The sequence below is a fragment of the Uranotaenia lowii genome, chromosome 2 (assembly GCF_029784155.1).
Source record: "Uranotaenia lowii strain MFRU-FL chromosome 2, ASM2978415v1, whole genome shotgun sequence".
Classification (NCBI taxonomy): domain Eukaryota; kingdom Metazoa; phylum Arthropoda; class Insecta; order Diptera; family Culicidae; genus Uranotaenia; species Uranotaenia lowii.
Genome location: NC_073692.1, coordinates 406,969,416 through 406,993,590, shown reverse-complemented (window position 1 = coordinate 406,993,590; position 24,175 = coordinate 406,969,416). Strand labels below are relative to the sequence as shown.

The window sequence follows — 24,175 nt, the reverse complement described above, 5'->3', positions numbered from 1 at the left end:
CAAACATAAAAGTCCAAATTTATTCATGTAAACGTTACTTAAAAATTCTACAAAAAAACATGGATGAGTTTTGTACCAAAACAAAGCTTTAAGACCCCAAGGTTTGAGAAATTTAAAAATGACCTCAACTCGACTCAGTCTATTGAATATGTATATTATGCCACATTCAATTAAGGAATATAATTTAGATGATGATGATTACGATGAATGATCCGAAAAAGTGAAACTGTACGGTTTTGAAAAATTTGAAGTTAATATTTAAATAAAAAAAAGTTTTTATTTCATCTAACAAATTGGAAGTCTGAAAATCGTATTGAATTTTGCTTTTGAAAATATCTGAAAATCAATTTAGCTATTACTTCTTTAAAAATTCGTTAAAAATCAATTATTTCAGTTTTGAGACAAGAGAATAAATATCAAACTTCTATAAATATTTTTTTTTCCTTCTACACAACTTACACATCCTTTTATAAAACAGCCAACGAATCTATAATATCCACTGCAAATCTACTTTTTTTAATTTGTAGGTACATATATCTGGTATTTTAAAATTACCACTTTCAGAGCTCCTTAAACAATTTCTCGTTGTAAATGTAATTTTTCAATGAAAATAATACATACGTTGTTAAGAGATGAAAATGTAGAAAAATAATGTTCAAACTAATTTCCTTTTTTCCTGAGCTTCTAAATATTAGCGCTCTGATATAATTTATCGGAAGTATTTTACTTTTCACCGATAAGGCCGATAAACTAATTATCAAACATAACTAACGAGCAGTAAATTCTTTATTATGGTATTTTACTGAATCGTGATTTGGAAATTTAGTTGTATTATTTTCAAATTTGGGAACACAATATATAAAATCAACACTTTAAATATAATTTAAGTAGAAAAAAAAAACGATTATCAAAATCAGTTCCTGAAAATCAAGCTTGTGGAACCTAATTTTATTTGATTTGCTCTTGAATTTTAAGTTATCATTCAAAATTTTCAATTTCAATTGTACTACAACAAATAAATTATGGAAAAAGTGATTCATCTTTTTCATTGTTCATGTACTGCCGTTGGACGCATAATTGTCACATGTGACATTTCGCCGTTTTTGACTTTTTGATGCCAATCGTCATAATTTGATACGTTTTATTGAATTTTTTTGTCGAAACATAAAGTTTATTCTAGAAATTTCGAGAAAAATTCAAAGTCAATTTGTCACATTGGGACAAATGGACGCATAACTGTCACATTGAGACGATTGGACGCATATTTGTCACACTCATGAAATGAACGTGTTATAACTTCGGAACGTCTAAATAGAATTTCACCAAACTTTGCATACGTGTCCTTGATAGTCGGGAGGGGATCACGAAGATATAAAGAGGGGGAGGGTCACTGTTTTCGCGACATCCCAGCATGTGCAAGAAAAACTCTGCAAACAGCTTCGGGTTCGTTGCTGGCGCTTGGAAGAGTGCATGTAAACGTACCCGCTTCACAGCATTAATCAAATTATTACTCTTCCGGCGCCGTGGAACTGTTATCGACAATTGTCCAGGATGGCCATAGCCATGGCCATGGCCATGATGGTTTAAGCAAACCACTTTTTTTGGTTTTGCTTTGAGTTTTTGATTTTGATGCATGTTTACGAACTATTCCGCCAGAGCTACTTCACCCGGAACTTGTCCCAGGACCGTATTCACTTCAAACGGATTGATTGTCCTCTTCTGGTATCGCTTCTATCGTGGTTGCGACATTTTCAGCACGACGGCTGACAATTACTTGAAGAAAGTTTGCTTCCTGTAAAGTGAGTGTGCTGCCGCAAATCGCTCCCCCGTGCCGTTTTATTGACGAACCCGTTAAAGACTTCATGTTTGTCACCATATAATGAACGCTTCCAAATAATCCGATTCAGACCTGATTTTTTCAAAACTTCCATTCACGAATAAAACACAAGAGCCACACACGAAATGCCAAACTAAACAACTAATGGGAAAATGTTCGTGGTGTGACAAATATGCGTCCATTTTTCGACTATTCATAGAATTTCGCGGCATAAATGTCACACAAGGATTTTCTCTGAAAAAACAGTTCATTTTCGAAAAAAATGATCGAGGCTCATATGATAGGAGTATACTTTAGAGATCTACGGCATTGGAGTCAACAAAAATTGCGAAACTGTGCGATAACAGCAAAGTGTTTTTGCGAAACTTTGATTGTGTTTTTCTCGCTTTGCCTTTTTGTCACATGTGACAATTATGCTTCCAACGGCAGTGTAGGTACCTTCACATAATTCCAAATTTTTTAAATAATTTAGAATTTAAAAAAAAAATGAAATGAAGGGTTAATTCTGTATGTTAATATGTACTTTTCTTAAGTGAAGAGTCTCAATCATTTGCAATTGAAATAGCCAAGCTTTCAAATTCAGAATATCAAACCTTAAACTCAATCTTAATTTAAAATTTCAATATTATTATGTAGAAGAGCTGAAAGCAGTATCGGTGACATAATTGCTGTAGATCTTGAAATCCAGGAGTGTTGGTTTAAAATCACTAAAAGATCTTCTGGCTGTTGTGCATGATAGATTGCCTTGTTGCCGAAAAAATAGTGGAATGATAAGGGGATAATTTTAATTAACAAGGGAAAAATTATAACATAGGCAAACTGATTTTGGAAGATTTTTGCGTCTCAAACTCAATTTTTTTGTCAGATTTTTCGCTCCCTTCTTATTTTCTGGTATTAAGTAATTTTAAAACTTAGCAGTTTAGAATAAAATCGATCAATGATAATTGATGAAGTAACTAACCTACATGAAGAGCAAAAAATATGAAAAGTCTTTCCATTATCCTTTATTCATTCAACGATACAGATTAGAGGGAATAATTCTAAAAAGTAATAAATTCACGAAAAAAAAACAATACAGATTTCGTCTAGATAATCTTCGTATTTTACAAAATGGGGAAAGATACTTTTACCTCTATAATTTTTCTCATGGTCATTTACTCATAGTCTTCATGAAAATTGATCATTCAAGTTAAAACTTTTTTTCTAAATATTTTTGATATTTTACACTTTTGCAATGCAGATTTCGGGTTCTGGAAATGAATTTAAATCTCTGCCAACACCAATTCCTTCATTTGGAAACAGCTTTTATAAATACTTTTTTGTTCTTTTTTGGCTCTAAAAACTCATAGGGAAATCAAAAGTCATAACACGTACCTAATCTCTTTTTTTTTCGATTTATGATTGCTGAAATCTATTGAGAAGATTTATTTTAAATTTAAACTCTTACTATGAACTATGAACATTTTATAATCGATTTCTGTTTGGCATTACTTGTATTTTTTCATAGCCATCCATAATATACTTAAATGTTTGATGTGATACATTCAAACAGAATGAAAAAATCAGATCTGAAATTTAAATTTTTGTTTTTGAATTTCAAATTATAGATTAGATATTAATTTTAAGTTTATAATTCATATTTTAATGGTGGAAAATTGAGGTTGAAAAAACTCGCGAAAGAGAATCTTTACTGTGAATCAGAACCTGAATTCTTATTTGGCAAGAGGTCATGAATTCCTTGTAAACGCAAATGAAAATAGCACTAGATACATATGATTTTAAAATGAGGTTAGCATTAGACATCTAATATGACTTTATAAAGTTTAAAAATTCTCAATAAACCAGCTGTAAACAAAAGTAAAAAAAAACAGAATTTTAAATTCAAATTTATATTTAAATGTCAGATATGTATTAGCTTTTTATTTTTAAAGTTAAGTTTTATTAGAATGATTTTTCCTGATTCTGAATTGATAATTTTTCTTCGATTTCAAAAATATTTTGAAATACAAAAAAATCCTAATGCCACGCCTGCGTGTCTGTTTTTGAGACAATTCACAAAAGTAAAATTTTGGTTTCTTGGATAAAAATGATAAGCTTAAAAATTTGGGAGGATGGAAGTTATTGAGTTAGTACGTTATTTGAAAGGTTTGAAAGAACAATCAATCCTGAAATGAACTTAAGCCGAATTTTGTTCAAATCTATTCAACCACACTAGAGTAACAGCATAGTTGGCTCAAAACATTGCCCTGTGAAAAATTTCAGTTCAATCGGACATGATTAAAGGGCGTCTAATTTTTCGATTTTTTTTTACTTCAAAATTACCTAAGGGAGGAAAGAAAATCGGTAAAATTAAAATTTTAACTTTGATGCCAAATGACATAGAAATGCATAAAATGTCAAGATCTGGTGTTATCTTGAAAACAAATTTTGGCCAAAAATCGACTTTCTGGGACTTCCGGGTTTTTCGAAAATCGGCCGGTTTTCCGGCCGATGTGAATGATCTGAAAAATGGAAATTATTAATTCAAAATAATTTGCCTGGTAATGGTTAAATTTTTCAGGGATAAATTACCGTTCAATCGTAGTGATCATAGTCTGGCCTGGCAGTAATTAGCTACAAGCCGACTCGAATCAGCAGCAAACATAAGTTACAATTCTACCGCTACCAAAACAAGAAGTTGATGTAAAGCCCACATGAGAACCTCCTCCTCTACCTCTTTGACCCTTCCATTCGCATGCCCGGCCACCTTACGCTTACGGCTTGTATACATATGGCTTAATCTGCGTACGCATGGAGGTACCTGATTGCAGACCGTAGACCGAAATGAGCCACTCAAGGTCGTACTTTCGAAAATCCAGTTTTTTCGCACAAATCGCGCCTCCACAATAACAGCAGCAGAACATATGAACTGTCCTACTGTCCTCGTCAGGCGGGCGTCGTCGCTGGCTGATCATTACGAGACGGTTTACAGAACTTGGGTCTTACGAAACAGTTGCATTGCTCTGTCGGACTTCTGTTGGGTCACACTTCTTGTGGATCACTTGAGTTTTTGCGAAGCAAAGAGTTGCAACTTCTTTAAGATCGGGGATGGCATCAACTTACGGCCAGGTGTTGGCACCGGTGAGATTCGAGTTGATTTTTTTTTTGTTTAGTATAGATAGTAATCAAATTTCAATTCTTTCCAAGGTCCTACCATTTATGGGAAAGCTTCCGGAAGCGATGGAGCCGGGCTGCCGGATCCGGATCAAGGGTACGATCAGTCGCCCGAATGGTGATTGTCGCATTCAACTGCAGTCAAACGGATCACTGGAACCTCTGGAGGACGTGGCTTTGAGTTTAAATTTCCTGCCGGCGACCCGGGAACTGATTCGAAACAACTATTGCTCAGGTCGTTGGGATCAGGAGGAACGTGCCGGAAGCTGTCCCATTAATTTTGATGAAGAGTTTGACGTGGTGATCGGCGCCGACTCCGGGGGGTTTGTGATTGAGATCGACGGCCATCACTTTAGCAGCTTCAGGCATCGGTGTGTGCTTCAGACGGCCAAGTTCATATTCATTACCGGGGGTTGCACAATTCGATCCGTGGGCTATGAAAACTGGAGTGTAAAACACGTGAAACAGATCAGTGTTGTTCCAAGTATGCAGAATCTGTGTGGGAAAAAAAATCCAAAAAAATTAAAATGTGTGTTGTGTGTTATAACCTATTTCAAGGTGCACCTGTGATCAGCACCGTTCATCAACCGACGACGACGACGACGACGACACCGCCACTTGGGCCAACAACGATTCCGTTTCAGTTTCCTGCATGGCCGCACAGCCCTCACATGTCATATTTCCCGCTTACAAATGTTTCCGCCCATCATCAGCCGCTGCTGCATCATCCGGTGGCCACGGGTGGACATCATACCGGTCTCAATCCGGCAGCTATGATTCTACAGCATCCACTACTAAGTTAGTTAAAGAATAATCAATCGTTTTGTGTTGAAAGTGAATTTTAATCCAGCTTTTTTATCTTATGTGTGTTTCGCGTGGTTTAGTGAATTTTTCAACGGAAATTGCGAAAAATCTGCCCAACGAGGGCACGTCTACCCAGTACAAACTTTTGGTGATGGTTCTTTGGGTGAGTAGAATCAATTCTAGCTTTGAGACTCCTCTTTTTTAATCTTTGTTCATCTTTAGTTTCCTGTAAATGCGATACGTACTACACTACATTAACGATTTTAAAAATAATTTGTACCAATCTAAATTTCGGAAATTTAAATTAAAAAAAAAGGGTTGGAGCATGTAGCTTTTTAAAATTTGCTTGGATGTAACAAAGTTGTCAGTTATGGACTCAATCAATTAAAGACCTCAAACTAAGTGAAAATTAATCAATCTCGAGTCAATAATGCCAAACGGTTTTATGAATTTTTATCTTCAATTTATGATTCCCATCTTCATAATTTCATCCTTGAATAAAAAATTCTATTAAAAAAAAAAGGTACACCTGGGCACCGTAGTCCAAGTTTCATCAGTCCTAGAAAAATATATACATACCTATCTTTTCAAAATTATCAGTTATCGTTTGTTGCATCACTACATTAATTCTCAACAACATCCCGTTGAAAGTAAAAGAATAGCCAAAAGTAACGGCAATTTGGTCAATTATTTTTTTAACCCTCCAAAGCCGTTCGGGTCAATATGACCCGAAGCGCACATTTCAAACATCTTTATCATCATTCCAATATACTGATGAACTGGTAGTTTTGACAGACTAAGTATGTTCTATGAAAATAATTATCAAATTAACGCCAAAAAACTAAAATTTGAGTTTTCAAAATCGGTTCATTGAGAAATGAAATACAGCTAAGCAAAGCCAAAACTGGATGTCGTTTTTTTAAAGTAAGACTTTTTTCTACCGGAAGATCTGTCATAGCGGTAAAAACTTTTATTGGACCCCAACATATCTATACATTGTCGGATAGATGGATTCTTGACAATTTCAAACATCAATGAAATAATTAAATACAGAAAAGCTGTCAGAAGTTATGAGTATTTTAAAAATAAAATTTATTTTTCGGACTTTTAACTTTCTGAACCAGTTTCTGAAAACCTGGTAATACATATCGACTTTATTTTGAAATGTTGAGTAATTAGAATAAATTACCTACACAATGAATTCAATATCATCAAAATCGGTTAACATTTACAGCCAGGAGAACGAAATCAAATTACAACTCATATTTGCCCGAAACGGATATTTAGCGAACGGCTTTGGAAGGTTAAGCATAGCAATTTAGGTTTAGAAAGAATAAGGTTTTTTAAAACTGATAGTCCTATTTGCCGCTGGTGGTGATCGAGATATTCTGCGGGTTGTTTCACAAACATCTTTCAGTTTAAAAAAAATCAACTTTAGAAACAACCATGTTTGTTGACCGGCTGCCCGTTTTTTGTACCGAGAAATTTCGATATTAATTGTCCCGCCTCATCTGTACACGCTCAGTAAGTGTGCAGAAGGAATAGAAAACACAATTCTATTTATTTCTTTCATAGAAATGAAAAAAAAAATATCAAATATCAATTTTTATTATATGAGGGCGTCAGTGGTATAAGTTTGTGGCACTCACATCGGATGATCGGAGTCCACCAAAAGGGCTTGCTGTGATCTGGCTTCCTTGGCTCGAATCCGCTTCTTGTCTGCTGCGTGGCTCCTGAGAAAGTGGGGCCAGCCGGTTGAGACGAACTAAAGCCGCGGGCTGAAGCGCGATGAAATGGTCCGAGAGAATGAGGCCGATGCGAAGAGAATCGTTCGTTATTGTATGTGTAGCGGCTGACAGAAAGCTGTCAGTATACGCTGATGAATAATAGAACGTAATTTCCAAACGTATATCCCACAAAGTTGACTATACCTACTATAACCTTTCAATTTCCAAAAACTAAAAATTGGAAATTAAGAAATAACATTTATTTTTTATTTTAATAGAATTTCAGCATTTGCCCAATTCATCTCTTAGAAAAAGGTAAATTTTATTCTGCAGTTGATAAGATCTCTAAAAACAGATGTTTTTTTTGCTTGGACAGCAATTTTAAATAACTCATTCCAGCGGAATGTTTTTTTTTTCATTCATATAGGAAGTGTCCATGAAAAAAAGTGGACACCTGTTTTTATGGTTAATGTTAAATTTGTGAAAAAACCAAAAAACAACATTGAAATAACGTAAAAAAGGGTACATTGTCTCTAAAGCGTACGTAAATAAAAAAAATACATTTTCTCAAATTTTGCAGATCTTTGTGACCTCAGTACTATTTTAGACTAAATTTACTCGAGTTTTCTGTGGTGTTGGCTTTTGTACCATGTTTCTCAAGATGTATACTCGATGTATAGGCCAGTGCCTCTCAATACGTCACAGTTTGAGACACTTTGGTAAATTTGGCTATTTCTTGATAACATTTACTTTTCCCTAGTTTGAAAATAGTTCAAATACGTCCTAACTATTTAACTATCGAACAAAGAATTTATTCAGAGCAGGCAAACGGTAACCATCAAACATACAATATCACGCGATATTTATATACTTTAGAATATCCCTGTCATGCAACTTATGTAGGTATTGTGAATTTAAATAAAATTTTTAGAAACGTCGCTGGTGAACTGGCAACAAAACACAGACTTCCGACAATCCAGTACTTCACTTTTCTTTGTCGGAAGCCTTTCGGAAGTCGGAAGTCCGAAAATCCGAAGTAAAATTTAGTTCTGGCGCTATTATATCATATCACCGTTACAAATCGTCGGGTTGTAATGAATAAAAGAAATTTAGGAAAATCTTTGTTTTATTTAGTTAGTATGATTTTGGATTAAACAGCGCATACCAGTGATGTAAAATGAATATTTTATAATAACAACAAATTTAAAAAGAGATCACTAGAAAAAAAATAAATGAGGGGATTCAAGTCTGGGATCATTTTAGTGGTCAATTGACTAAATAAAGAACTGAAATTGAATTGATTAGTTTTATTTTTCACAAAATTATTTTCAATGTTTCACCAACACCAGTGGTAACTATGTGGCAAGTGTTGATGCATATTGCATCTTCCGGAATGAACAGTTATGGAAGGCTTCCATTTCTTGAGACCCGGGTTATCGACGGAGGTGGTTGAAGCTCTAAACTGCTCAACGACGATCGGGACAGGACCAACGAGCTCTTGACTTTCCGAGCGTCTGGGTTATACCTGAATCTGGACTAGGGTGGGTTATATACATTCCACAACAACAGGAAGCTTTTTGAATAGAAAAAAAAACTGGCGGTTCTTCAATGTCTACCATCTGGCGAGGTTTCGAAGATGCTTGCTGGGTAACGGTTAGTCTTACTTCCACAAAAAGTTCCTGTTAAACCAAATTTCGTTTCAAGACTTTGATTGGGAAAAAACGGACACTACTTACCTGATCCGGTTATCTCTGTAGGAAATAACCTGGTGAGTTTTATTGCTTGCTGTTGATGCATGGAGGGCATATGGCTCCGAAGAATTCGTTTTTGCAAGCAAACACAGCACCAATTACGATTTTTTTTTGAAAATAAACAAACGTGACCAAACTGGGTTGGCATGATACAAAGGACATTAATTCCTGTCAGCAACATGATGACAGAAAAAAAGAATGCTTTTCGCGTCGCTTTATGACAGGATTTTCAAAGAGATGATATTGATGTAGATTACTTTGTCAAGGGCGGACGACCATGAGCGATATTTCAGCATTGGATTTATTTCCAATCACTTAATTTTCACATGACACGAATTTCCATGTTACTGCGATTAGGCTGCTATAATTTCTCCCTTCTATCGCCAGAGCACCAGGTAAGGCTCGAGACGGGAAGGCATCCGGACGATGCGTTGCGGCCTGACCCGTTCAGGAACGCTTGAGAATTGCTCGTTTGCTTGATGTGTTTCTTCTGCATCTGCGAACTCTTCACTGCGAGCAGAGCTTTGTAACTCAAAGGTATCCAACAGATGAATTATCTGAAATATCTTCGGATTGTTGCACAGGATGTTCAACCGCTAGTGGAATCGCTGGGTCTAGAGCTTCGGTAGTTCAATTCGATGTTAGAGCCACGGATTAAGTTGATAACTAGACCAAACACGTCCGTCCAAATATATAGCGGAGAGCTTGGATTGGTGGTGTTTCCTTCCGATCATAAGTTCTGCCAGAGATTTCCTTTTGAGATTCCTTCTGGAATGCCAAATTTTGAGAACAGCTCTTGACGACCGCCAACGTTGTAGGAGAACGGACCGCTTTAATTTCGGGTCATTTTGAGTAGGCATCGATGATCATTAGGAATCAGGAAATGCTGGTTGAAAAATCGAAATCGAGATGAATTCCTTCCCAGAAGTGTTTGGTTGCTGGCCATGGCCTGAAGGGAAACTTTCGGTGGGGATTTGGAATGTATGGCACAGCTGCTGCAAGGCTGGATGTACTCAGTGAAGCATACATCGATTTTGGGCCACAGCTTTTAGATTCGTGCTACCCGGTAACTTGTTGGAGGACAGGACATTTGATTGTCACACGCTGGACCAATTTGAAGGAAACTGGTAGAGATTCGATGGCTTCATCCAAAAGAACCTCGAAGTCTACTTCAAGTTGGAGGGATGCCGATGCGATTATGTGGCTACTACTGATTATATATAATGTGGCTACTGACCAGACGGGATAGAATGTCTGCCTATCAAAATTGATTGTTGGATACGCACTGGATGTCAAAATCGTAGAACAAGAGAGTGAGCACTCAACGTTGGAGACGATTCGCTTTATGTAGGGGAATGCCCTTTATGGAACTAAAAATACGGATCAAGGGCTGGTGATTCGTCTGCAAAATGAACCGTCGAACGAGCAGCATGCGATGGAACTTGTTTCGGAATAAATGCCTTATTATTCATCAAAGAAAGGTCTGATGCTACCGATCCATGCAATCAGGGGCTGACCCTGATCATAGACAAAACCCATACTCGCAGAGCCGGTTGAAGAGTGCTCGTAGTCGTTTGTGATGGTCGGAATCGGTCTTACTGAAAATGATGATGTCATCCAGGAACGTTCTAACGCCTTCGAGATTCGCTATCATTCCGTTCATCAGCTGCTGGAATGCCTCGGGAGCGGATTTGAAACCAGGAGCTAGTCTGTTGAACCGATACAGTCCTCGATGGGAGTTGATTGTGAACAACATCTTCGACTTGGAGATAAGGATCGGACCAATCAATGTTGCAAAAAACCTTTGATGCATGTCTTTGATCATTTTAAACACCAAAAATTTTGGATCCTTCGAAGTGCTACTAATTTAAGAAATCATAATTTTTCCGCACATCGTTTGTACAGAACTAATTCGTCCAACAGGTTTACTCCAACTTTGAAAAAAAAATTATGTGTATTGCTTTAGCAGAGTGTAACAAAAAATTTAACATAATTTTAACGATTCCAGAAAGTACATAAGGTACACCGGGGCAAGTGCAAACGGATTTCACCATATTTCAACTTTCACATGTCCTAGAAAAATATGCTAGGCTCCAAAAATTATCAATTATCGTTCATTGCATCACTAAAAAAGTTTTCAACAAATTCCCGTCCAAAATGAAAAATTTAAAAATGTTGGTAAAAAGCAACGGTACTTTTGAGAAAAAAATTCTAAATTTGCACTTGCCCCGTTTATGGGGGCAAGTGCAAACGCAATGTTTTTACAAGCTTATTTACAGAAGCGGCAGTGTATCGGTCCTAAAACGAATTTAATACATGTTCCGGTATATTTGATAAACTTTTTATGATATATTTGCTGTTTTTCTGCAATATTAATAACTTTTTGGGACATTTTTCTTGACTGTCGTTTTAAGCAAAAGACCTTCATTTACTAAGGCATTACGGAATTTTGAATATCCGCTTCAGATACAAAACTTAGCATACCCCTTCTGACCATTTTTTTATCATGTTGAACCATTTTGGAGATGAATTTTTCTGAAAAAGCTGATGTTATGTGGCTAAGAGGTGCGTTTGCACTTGCCCCACAGTGTGGGTTGACAAGAGTGAATATAATTTCTACAACTTTCAGGGTGTATTGATAATTTAGCATAATTTTTCTGCTTACACTTGAATATCAGTCCCAAACACTCACCTTTCAACGGAAAATTGGATTCGAAAGCCCTTTTGCCAAAATATGCAAAACAAAAACACACTGTTCATGTCTAGTACGTACTTGAGTTCGCGTGTAATTAAACAGTGCAGTGTTTTTGGTGAATATTTTAATGAAGCGTTTGGTAGGGATCTCCACGCTTCATTCCTCCCTTTGCTCCAGTACCTTTCGCGGTGTTCACCACATGGTTGGCCTGGCCGTAGTAATCTCTGCAATGCATGTTTACATGTAACAGAGATTACGTTGGAAAGAAAAATAAAGGATGCAAGTCTTTTCATTTTCCAGGATGCTTACATGATTTGGCCATGTTGGTAAAAAAAAAGAAGAAGAAGCAGTGTTTTTGGTGAATATTTTAAAGAAAGTTTAGTTTATCTATGTCAGATTGTTTGTTTGCGTAAAGTAACAAATTTGCAACAATTAATGTATGAAAAAATGGAAAAATCGTATTTTATTTTAATTTTTTTTCTTGATGTACTCATCATTTTCAACTGTTTATAATGATTTTTAACGAAAAATAAAAAATCATGAAATGAAAGGTTAAATAACCAGTGTCAACTTTCATTCGAGGACAGTTCCCAAGCTTGCCAGATTATCCGGATTGCTCGGATACATATTTGATACAAAATTTGTGAAATTTCCAGTCCCAGAAAAAAGCCCGAATTTATTCGCTTTTTTTAGAACAAACAAAAAACTAAAATTAGTTGTTAATTTTAAATTTTGCGTCTAAAATAGTATTTTTAATAAAGTTTTTGCGAAATTAACATGAGATTTCGGGAGTCAGAAATACGATTCAATCTGCTGATGTGTTCAGAATAAGAAATGTTTCAGGTTGAAAATTAAGAAATCAAATGCCGGATTTTTCCAGGTTTTAAGATAGAACAGTTTGGATTTGCTAGGCCCTGGTAATTGCGAGAATAATCCTAGCAAGTTTATATAAAATGTTCTCTTCATTTTTTTTACAGAAACTCCAAAAAGCTACACACTGCTTTACATCTTTTGCAGCAAAAAGTAGACAAATTAGATGCCTTAAAATATTCTGAAAATCTTGAAAACTTCCTTAATGTTGCATTTCATGGAATAAGAGATGTGCAACGTTTATGGATCTGTTTTTTTTGTAGGTTCATTTGTTCTTTTCTTCTTGTCCGATCGTTTTTTTTTTTGCAGGGACCCTTAAAAAATTTGGTCGAGTAGAGGCTTCTCTGCGGTCTTCATTTAATTTGCCTGATTAATCTCCCTGTGATGGGAATCGAAATTTGATTGTCAGTTAAAAGTAATTATTCAAATTCTGAGTTCTTTTTTGTAGGATGTCAGTTTTTCATCTTATTCAGTTTTCGAGCTTCAATAGACAGCTTGTAGAAACTAAAGTGGCTCCTGATAGATTTCTCTGGAGCCACTGCGAATTCTATGAACTTTGTCCATTTTTTTAAAGTTTCGACAATAACAGATAACTGAGGCACGCAATCATACGGTTGGCGATAAAAATGATAAAATTCATTTCCATTATTTTCATTCCAGAAAATCATCTGCATCCTGTTCAAAGCGCTAAAGTACGTCATCGTAGCACTTATTGGTTGCCTGGGAATCTACATTCTATCCAAGCGGCTACGATTATGATTAGATTACCAGCCGGAATCTCCGAAAAATCATCACCCACTGTGCATATTTTTATCCGCAGCTTGAAGCTTGGTGCAAGGATTTACACAAACGGCCCCAGCAGAATTCCATTCCATTTCGAAACTAAGGTAGGTAGTAATAAAGGTAAAAAAAAATGGTTATCGTTATGACAAATTATAAATTCTAAGGAAGATGCAAACAAAATAAATTCCACTGCTATTGCTCGTCAATTACACTCCACGGGTACTAGTTTCATCCGAAATGCCATGTCAATTATCCGAAAAAATTATCCCTCTGCATGGTTAACAGCCAAATATTTACTCCCACGCGCCAATTTTGCCCGGCGAAAAATGCTGTCGATGTTGGCAAATTCACTTTCCAATCAATTAAGGAAAACTAGCTACTGTTAGAATTTTTATGCTTCATGAGGCGTATGAAATGTTCATATATTTTGTAGATTATAACCGTTCGAGAGAATTTCTTTTAGTCATGGGATTTTGTTTCGTGATTTTTTCATCCATAAGAATGATTTATCCCTCATGGGAAAATTGTCTAAAATTTCCAGTGATTCATTGAGTAAGAATGTCAATGGAAAACAGCTTAGCGCTCTGGAATTCGAATCTATACTTAAACACATCAGAATGAGAAAAAATTGCAAAAACTGCAATAAACTTTATTTCCGCAAAACGCCTAAGTTTTACTTCTTTGGAAGTTTACACTAAATACTAATTTCTCCCCAGCTGTCCCCAGTAAAGTTTCTCACTGAGAAACAAAATTGACCCAGGTAATGCTATCCTTGAGGCCCGAGTTGGTGATCTTGAGCTTCACCAGCTGCATCCCGTCCTGGGTCCGGTGGTGCTCGATGATGTCCGCTTCATCGATGAAGGCGGTGGTGCCATCGGAACCGTCGGAAGCCGCAAGCAGCGCCGTGGATTCCGAAAGCTCAACGGCGGTGCCGTGCTGGAGCTGGTGATGGGTTGTAACGCCATCATCGGAGCTTACTACTGGCATGGCTATTAAGGTTGTCGTCGTCGTAGTGCCGTCGTTATCGACGGTATTTGATTCTCCGACGCCGATGATGTCCTCTTCTTCGACTTCGATCTCTTCCCCGGCGCTGTAATACTATAATTGGGATTAAAAATTAGAATTTAGGATTAAAATCTAATTTAAGGGGACTAAATTGCTTACCTCATCCCGCATAAACTCAACGACGTCCACGACGTTCTCATCCAGAAAATCTTTTCCATCATACTCGAGAGGATCGCCGATCGAATCGGTGGTCGTATCGAACTCCAGCATATCTTCGCTGGTAATGCGAGGCTGATTTACGACTATCTTATCGTTCAAATGACTCCTCTGTTGCATATGCCAATAGAGCTGTGGTTTACGCATAAATCCGGCTCCACACGTGACACATTCGTAGGGTTTCTTATCGCTATGCACAAATCGATGGGCGTTCCTGTTGTCCCGACTGTTAAAGGACTTGCCACAAACCTCACAAGCGAAGGGTTTAGTTCCGGTGTGAATTTTCTGATGCTTTTTGAAATGCTCCGGATAAACGAAAGTGGCCGAACAAATGTCACATCGATACGGGCGCTCTCCTGTGTGGCATGCCTTAATGTGATAGTCTAGCAGCCGACGTCGTTTGAAGCAACGATTGCACAGATCACACTTGTAGCGCTTATCGTTGAAGTGCGTTGCCCGCTTGTGTGACTGGAGATTCGATCTTTGGGAGAAGCTGGCGTCGCAAATTTCACATACAAAGGGACGCTCGCCTGGAATTTTTTTTACAAATAAAATTAACGGTTTTCTGTAAACAATTTTTAACCACATACCTGTGTGAGTTCGCTCGTGATCCTTGATTTCGGCCTTCCGGGCAAAGCCCTTGCCACACGTCCGACAGATGAACGGCTTGTAGTTGAGGTGCACAATTTTGTGAATGTCCAGATTGTGCTGGGACATGAACGATTTTCCACACTCCGGACAAACGAAATCCCGCACCCCGGTGTGAATCTTCTCGTGCTGAATCAAATTGTTCTGGCTGAAGAAGCCCTTGTCGCAAACCTTACAGGTGTACATTCGTTCCCGATCCTGGTGAATTTTCATGTGAGCCGATAGGGTGTACTTCGAGGCGAAATCCTACAATAATAGTAAACATTTTTAGAATAATTCTGTAATTTAAACTTTCAAAACTTCACCAACCTTCGGACATTCGGCACACTTGAACGGTCTTTTCCCCGAATGCATGTTCATGTGTTCGTCAAGCAGATTCTTGGAGCTGTACTTCTTCTGGCAAACCTCACAGCACCACACCTTCTGGACGGCCACATGGGTTTTCCGGTGCATCCGGAGCGCCCTTATGTTCCCAAATTTACTACTACAAACGTCACACCGGAAGTCGCCGCTTATCTCCGATGCCACGTGCTGATCCAGATGTTCGTTGTACTCGGTGCGTTTTCGGAAAACCTTATCACAGTGCTCGCAGATCAGAATCTTCTCATTGTGATCGGTCTTCAGGTGGATGACGATCGTTTTGACGTTGTGGGCCGACGTCGGACCTCCGGCGGAACTGCACAGCGCGCAGTAGTAGTTGTTTGACGTTTTGAAGAAGAGCTGTGAAAAATACGTAGAAAAAACTTAATTATGAGCATTTTTTTTAGAAATTGCAAACTCAATTATTGATTCAGATTAAAAATTTAAGATTCAGATTCAGAATTCAGATTTTAAATTTAGATTAAGATTTCAGATACAGATTTCGGATTCAGATATCATATTCAGATTTCAGATTCTGATTCGGGTTTCAGATTCAGATTCAGATTTCAGCTTCAGATTTAAGATTCAGATTTCTATTCTGATTTCGGATTTCAGATCCAGATTTCAGAATCAAATTCAGATTTCAGATTCAGATTCAGATTCAGATTCAGATTTCATAAAAATATGAGAAGTTGGAAAAAATGGAAATATTTGAAAAATTTAAAATTAAAAAATTTAAACTGAAAATTTAAAATTTTAAATTTAAAAATGAAAACTGAAAATTTAAAATTTAAAATTTTAAATTTTCAGTTTTCAGTTATCAATTTGAAATTTTCAATAATAAATTTTAAATTTTAAATTTTTTAAGTTAACAATTTTTCCAATTTTTCCAATTTTTCTAATTTTTCCAATTTTTCCAATTTTTTAATTTTTTTCAATTTATACAATTTTTCCAATTTTTTTCAACTTTTCCAATCTTTCCGATTTTTTCTTAATTTTTTCAATTTTTCCAATTTCTCCAATTTTGCCAATTTTGCCAATTTTTCCAACTTTTCCAGTTTTTCTAATTATTTTAATTTTCCAATTTTATCAAATTTTCCAATTTTTTAAATTTTTCCAATTTTTCCAATAAGTCCTATTTTTCCAATTTTTCCAATTAATCAAATTTGTCCAATTTTTCCAAATTTTTGAATTTTTCCAATTTCTTCCAATTTTATTAATTTTTTTCAATTTTTCTAATTTTTTCCAATTTTTCCAATTCCAGCCAATGTTTCAAATTTTTCTAATTTTTTCAATTTTTCCAGTTTTTCCAAGGATTTTAATGTTTCCATTATTTTCAAAATTTCTATTTTTTTTAATTTTTCCAATTCTTTTAAATTTTCTAATTTTTTAATGAGTCCTATTTCTCCAATTTTGACTAGTTGTGAAATTTGTCAAATTTTTCCAATTTTTCCAAATTTTCTAATTTTTTTTATTTTTCCATTTTTTCCATTTTGTCAAATTTTCCAATTTTTCCATTTTCTTCAATTTTTTTTAATTTTTCTAATCTTTACTTTTTTACAATTTTCCCAATTTGTCAAATTTGTCAAATTTTTCCAATTTTCTAAATTTTTGCAATATTTCCAACGTTTTTAATTTTTCTTATTCTTCCATTTTGTCAATTTTTCAGATTTTTCTCATTTTCCCAATTTTTCCAATTTTAACAATTTTTTCCAATTCGAAATTTTACCAATTTTTTTTAAATTTTTTTAATTTTTCCAATCTTTCCAATTTTTCTAATTTTTTTCAATTTTTACAATTTTTCCAATTTTTTCCAATTTTCCCAATTTTCCCAATTTTTCCAATTATTTCATTTTACCAATTGTTCCAATTTTTCTAATATTTCCAATCTTTCCAATTTTTCTTTTTTTTTATCAATTTTTTCAAATTTTTCCAATTTTTTCCCATGTTTCCAATTTTTCCAACTTTTCCAGTTTTTCTTATTATTTTATTATTATTATTTTTTTCAAATTTTCAATTTTTTTTAATTTTTCCAATTTTTTCAATTTATCAAATTTGTCAAATTTTTCCAATTTTTTAATTTTTCCATTTTTTCCAACTTTTTCTATGTTTTGAATTTTTCTAATTTTTCAATTTTTTCATTTTTTCCAATTTTTGCAAATGTTTCCAATTTTTCCAATTTTCCAACCTTTCCAGTTTTTTCAATTATTTTAATTTTTCCATTTTTTCCAATTTTTCAAATTTCCCTTTTTTTCCAATTTTTCCAATGAGTCCTATTTTTCAATTTGTCAAATTTGTCAAATTTTTCCAATTTTTTAAATTTTTTTATTATCTTTATTTTGTCAATTTTTCCATTTTGTCAAATTTTCCAATTTTTCCATTCCTTTCAATTTTTCCAATCATTCCAATTTTTCCAATTTGTCAAATTTTTCCAATTTTCTTAATTTTTCCAACCTTTTTATTTTTTCCTACTTTTCCGTTTTGCCAAGTCTTCCATTATTTCTAATATTTCCAAATTTTCCAATTTTTTCCATTTTTTTTTTAATTTTTCCAATTTTTTCTAATTTAACTCATTTTTATAATTTTTTCCAATTTTCAAACTACTCCAATTATGTATCTTAATTTTTCCATTTTTTTCAAATTTTTCCAATTTTTTCAATTTTTTTAATTTTTCAATTTTTTTTTTTATTTTTCCAATTTTTCCAATTTCTTCAATTTTTCCAATTTTTCCCATTTTTTCCAATTTTTCTTATTTTTTTCAATTTTTTCCAATTTTTCCAATGTTTCTAATTTTTCTAATTTTTTCCAATGTTTCCAATTTTTCTAATTTTTCCAATTTTTCCAACTTTTCCAGTTTTTCCAATTATTTTTATTTTTCTAATTTTGTTCAAATTTTCCATTTTTTTTTAATTTTTCAATTTTTCCTATTTTTCTTAGTTTTTCAATTTTTTCCAATTTTTCCAATTTATTCCAATGTTTCAAATTTTTCTAATTTTTCCAATTTTTCCAACTTTTCCAGTTTTTCCAATTTGTCAAATTTTTCTAATTTTTAAATTTTTCCATTTTTTCCAATGTTTCCAATTTTTCTTATCTTTCAATTTTTCCAATTTTTCCAATTTATTCCAATGTTTCCAATTTTTCCAACTTTTCCAGTTTTGCCAAAAACTATTTTAAATTTCTCAATTTTTTCAAATTGTCCAATTTTTTCCAATGTTTTCAATTTTTCTAATTTTTCCAATTTTTTCAACTTTTCTAGTTTTTCCAATTACTATTTTAATTTTCCCAATTTTTTTCAAATTGTCCAATTTTTTTCAAATTGTCCAATTTTTTCAATTTTTCCAATCTTTCCAATAAGTCCTTTTATTCCAATTTTTCCTACTTGTCAAATTTTTCAAAATTTTACAATTTTTCCAACTTTTCTAATTTTTTATATTTTTCCAATTTTTCTATTTTGTCAAATTTTTCCAATTTTTCCAATTTTTTCAATTTTTCCAATCTTTCGACATTTTTCAATTTTCCAATTTTTCCAATTTGTAAAATTTGTCAAATTTGTCAAATTTTTCTAATTTTTTAAATTTTTCCATTTTTTTCTATTTTTTCCATTTTTTTCAAATTTTTCTAATTTTTCCAATTTTTCAAACTTTTCCAGTTTTTCCAGTTTTTCCAATTACTTTAATTTTTCCAAGTTTTTCAAATTTTCCAATTTTTCCAATTTTTCTCACTTTTTCCTTTTTTTTTAATTTTTAATCTTTTAAATTTTTAAATTTTTTAAATTTTTAAATTTTTTAATTTTTTAAATATTGCAATTTTTTAAATTATTAATTTTTCAATTTTTAAATGTTTCAATTTTACAATTTTTCAATTTTTAAAGTTATAAAATTTTTTAACATTTAAATTTTTAAATAAAATTTTAAAAATTAAAAAAAAAAAAATAATTCTAAATCTAATCTTCTTTTTTCATTTTTCCACTTTCTCTTTTCTGTGGTCTGTTGTCTGTTGTCAGTTTTCTGTTTTCTATTTCCTATTTTCTGTTTTCTTTCTTTGATTTTCGATTACCGTTTTATTATTTTCAATTAAAATTTTTAATTTCCATTGTTCATTTTCGAATTTTCAACTGTTTTTTTCACATTTAAAATATTTTTATTAAATAAATTCTATTTTTTCTTTAACATTTTGTTTGAAATTTGGATTTCAAAGATTTAAAATCGAAATTTAAAGATATTTTTTCCTTTTCAGATTTTCTATTTTTGACTTTCGATTCATGTGTTTTAGTTTCTGATGTTTAAAATCAGTTATAAATTTGACTCTACAAATGCGATTGAAAATTTGTAAACGTACCACTGTTTTTTTTCTTTTTTTTTTGTTCTCGAAACAAAATTTGTTCCATGATTTATTATGCTAGCTGCACAATATTTAAAAGTTCTCTCAAAACATCAAAATCGTTCCTAAAATTGGCGACTCACCCCAAGTGCAATATTTCAAGCTTTGTACCGACACAAGCTGAATGCATTCGGCACAACTGACTGAAATCCAATTGGATTTTCGTCCCAATCGGTCTTGCAATTGGAAAACGAAAACAAAAACATTGTTTTCCTGTAAAGAAATTTCCAACGCAGATTGGATTCAATCAGCTGAAAATGTGGAAATTTTGTGAGTAAAGCTTAAATAAACCCAGTTTGAACACGTTCTGAAGGTAAGTAAGTAATCTTTGTGTCGAATAACAATGTTAATAATTTAAATTTTAACGTGACACCCAGAAAAAGGAAATCAATAAAACAGTCGCCGGAAGATGGGTTTCGTGCAGCGAGCACTTTTCACTTGGTTCATCCTGCTGGTGTTCCTGATTCTGCTCTGTCTGCGGCTGGAAAGTCGCATCAACTGGAACTGGTTCATCGTTTTCATTCCCCTATGGCTGTACGACACCATCCTGATAACGTGGGTGGTGATCGAAATCATTCAGCGGCAGCACGCTAACCGGATCATCTCGTTCCGCCATTATGAGTACTATGTAGCCGGAATACTACTCAAAATCCTGTCGCAGATTGCCATCTGCTTGAAGCTGGAGTACAACTCGATCCCGCTGTACGCCATGATGGTACCGATCTGGGGGCTGCTAATAATGCTAATCTTCTACATGGCCACCAATCTGCAACCGAAGCCAAGGTCGATCAGCTCGAACAAGAGCAATCGTCAAGCTGCGGCAGCTGCCAGTTCGTCGGCCGCCTCGTCCTAGGGATACGTTCGGGTGAAGCTGTGAGTTTCACCCTACCCACTGGAGACGGTTTGAGACGCGACACCTCCGGCTTAATGTGGAAGAAGGAACCACACGGATCGATTCTCTTCGTTAATGTAAGATACAAATATTTAGCTTCTATTCACAAGACTTAAACGTTTAGCAAATAGGACAACGGTTGGAAAAGTATCATATTTGGCCGGAATAGGATATGGCAAAAATGAATAAATTAAGCTTTCGTGATTCTATCAGGTTAACCAATTTTTCAAAAGAAAAGAATTCCTGATAGAAAGTTAGGTCCTCCCTGTTCCGTTGTAGTGAGTCATGGCCTTTTCGTTGATAAGATTGTTTTGATACTATGGAAATCTGGCCAAAGTGCTCAGTGTTAGAGAACTTTTGGTCATAATTAACTCCAAGATTTTTAACGCTTGGACTAACTAACTAACTCTTTCAAATGAAGAGCCACTTAAACCGTAGTTAGAACCTAGTTTAAAGACACTTTGATGCATTCAAATTTTTAAGCATTCCATTTAATCAGTCGAACTCATTTTGAAGGGCATCACAATCCACTATAGAGTTAACCAATCGATACATTTTATACCCATTAAACTTTAAGAAAGCATCAATTAACACTTAAAACCGCTGTATCTGACTTCTTGTTTCTTAACCGATTTGTACAGGTTTATAGTTTTGGAAACCTGGTATAGTAACTCAAAAATGATTTGCAGACAATATTCAGCTAAAAAAAATAATTATTTAGTTGTTTTTTTTTTGCATTTTTTGATTTTGTTTTTACATTTTTGGTATTTTTGAAGTGATTTTTGTCCTTTATACCTTCCCCTTTCATGTCAGTTTTGTAATTTAATTTTAATCGTTTTTGATTTTTTTTGTCATTTTAGTCCTTCAGTTTTCCTATTTTTGTCATTATTAAATTTTTGGTTTTTTTTTCAGTTGTGTCAGTTTCTGTCATTTTTGTAGTCATTATTTTTGCTACTTACCGATTCAACTTTCGTTTTCAGCCGCCTTAAGCTTTCATTTGCAGCAGCAATCAAAATTTGAGCATTGCTATCAAGCACCACTTCCTCGTGTTGACCCAGCTGATCATCACTGGCACTCAGAATAAAATCCGGAGGTCTCGAGTCATTTTCCAAAGAAGTTCTGGTCAACGATTCCTCCTCACTTTCACCACCATCAACAACGGATAGCAGCGAGCTACTACTTCCTGCTTGGCCTTCCCTTATGATAATGTCGTCTGTTGTTGTTGTTTCGCCGTCTTCACCGTCCCCATCACTGACCTCGTCTTCTTCGATCACATTTTCGTAGATGTAATCGGACACTGAGTGATCATCGCTGATGATTTCCACCATATTTCCGTCACTGCTGTCCGCAAAGATTGTTCTTTGTTTATTTTCATTAAAGAGCTTTGCTGGGAAGATTCGCCTCTGGTCCTCAAAGATTTGCCCCATCTTGATCGTGGACGATGGAACGTCACAGATGTCCATGTCGGCTGACAACGATCCGGACATGGAGCCGGCATCAATCGACTCAGATGTGACCGTTGCTGTCGGTTGGGTTGGAGCTTTTTGGATAACTTTAATGATTGAACGCGAGTTCGATTTAGGCGGTGATGAAGATTCCAGGAGAATCGAATCGAGTGAACTGCTGGGAATGAATTGAATTTTACTTAGGATAGATTCAGCCGCATTTGCATCGGTTTCGGACATCTGGTGACCCTCTACGGTTGATTCAGAATGTTGGAGCACGTTTGTTAGTTCGGAGAATTGAATGCCAATCTAGGAGGAAAAAAGACACAATAAACGACGATCAATAATTTAAAGTCTCAATCTTACAATATCGGTATCCGAATCCTGAAGCACTAGGTCCTGTGAGATACTCGAGTCATCCAAAGCTTCCGCTTCGGCATCGACCAGCTCTTTGGCCGTTAAACTGGCGGCAAGCTTCGTGACCGTGCTGTTGTAGCTGACCGTCATTTGCAGTTTTATGGCATCGAGGCGATCGATCAGCTGTTGGTATTCATTGCACAGCAAATTGCATCCCAGACAGATGGCCTGGGAATGTGACAGTTCAGGGGAGATGTCAATTTGAAGCAGATTGGCCAAAATGACGGACGGACTGAGTGCTTCATCGTCTTCATCCAGATCCGGGAACAGCTGGCACAGCCCATTGGAAGAGTTCGACACCGGTGTATTGCACACGTAGCAGTAGTGAATCGTTTCCTCAATGGTGTGAGCCAAATCTTCGGTCGTCAGGATGACCGCCTGTTCACTTAGCATCTGTTAAAAGAATATTTTTTTTGGTCAGAAATCTTCAAAATTGAATTGAACATGATAAATAAATTTCGTTTGTTTCACTTATATGAATATTATTTACTGACATAAAAAACAACTTTAATCAAACATTTTCTAAATTCGAATGCGTTAATTATTTTACAGCCTACTGTACAACCAAATTGGCAAAAATTCCAATAGGAATCAAAAATGAAAACAATGCATCGCGATCTCGTTCTTGTTTACCATCCCGTCTCTTTCTTAACACAGTTGTCATTCGGCCCGGACAACACACGCACGGGGACGACGCCATTAAAAAAATGAAATTTCACATTGACGAACAAGATGAAAAATCCTTCTCTAGGTCTAAATTGATAAAAACTTCGGGGATTTTTCGTTTTTCATCATCAATAGCTACTTACCATGGTTTTTCTGCCCAAAATATCACTTCCTCACTATTGTAAATATCGATTTTGAGAATTTTTATTGCAGAACGTTGTCAGCATTGTCGTCTGACATGCAGACTGAACTGGAAAGGCTCGGCGAGAGTGAGAAAGAGATGGCTGCTGAATTTGTGTTAGGGGTGTTCAATGTAAAAAGATTCGATCAAGTTGTCGGTACAATGAATGAAATATTTCATGAAATTAGAATTGGTAATAAAGCTCATGATCATTATTAAAATTTAATAGGATCAAAAGGCTAAACCTGCATTAAAGATATGACTATGAGTTCAATCTATATATAGAACGTGCTAGAACTACAGCAAACTGCAGTTGAAAAAGAAGGGGCAATGCAAAGCTAAAAT

General features: G+C 34.8%; 3 protein-coding genes across 3 annotated transcripts; 2 read left to right on the top strand and 1 right to left on the bottom strand.

The window, feature by feature from the left end:
* Positions 1-4,759: 4,759 nt before the first annotated feature.
* Positions 4,760-13,815, top strand: LOC129747003 (uncharacterized). Its single transcript, XM_055741014.1, has 5 exons — positions 4,760-4,957; positions 5,024-5,474; positions 5,549-5,788; positions 5,875-5,957; positions 13,498-13,815. Exons 1-5 carry the CDS (start codon positions 4,925-4,927, stop codon positions 13,594-13,596), a joined length of 906 nt encoding a protein of 301 aa, XP_055596989.1. The 5' UTR covers positions 4,760-4,924; the 3' UTR covers positions 13,597-13,815.
* Positions 13,816-14,280: 465 nt separating this feature from the next.
* Positions 14,281-23,912, bottom strand: LOC129744478 (zinc finger protein 264-like). The gene is made up of 7 exons (XM_055737006.1): positions 23,793-23,912; positions 22,933-23,376; positions 22,081-22,875; positions 15,799-16,209; positions 15,432-15,735; positions 14,785-15,371; positions 14,281-14,718 (listed from the first exon to the last, which is right to left on the bottom strand). The coding sequence occupies exons 1-7, from the start codon at positions 23,793-23,795 to the stop codon at positions 14,356-14,358; spliced, it is 2,907 nt and encodes a 968-aa protein (XP_055592981.1). The 5' UTR covers positions 23,796-23,912; the 3' UTR covers positions 14,281-14,355.
* On the top strand, positions 20,406-21,330 carry LOC129744479 (transmembrane protein 60). The gene is made up of 2 exons (XM_055737007.1): positions 20,406-20,542; positions 20,607-21,330. The coding sequence occupies exon 2, from the start codon at positions 20,639-20,641 to the stop codon at positions 21,080-21,082; it is 444 nt and encodes a 147-aa protein (XP_055592982.1). The 5' UTR covers positions 20,406-20,542; positions 20,607-20,638; the 3' UTR covers positions 21,083-21,330.
* Positions 23,913-24,175: the final 263 nt, after the last annotated feature.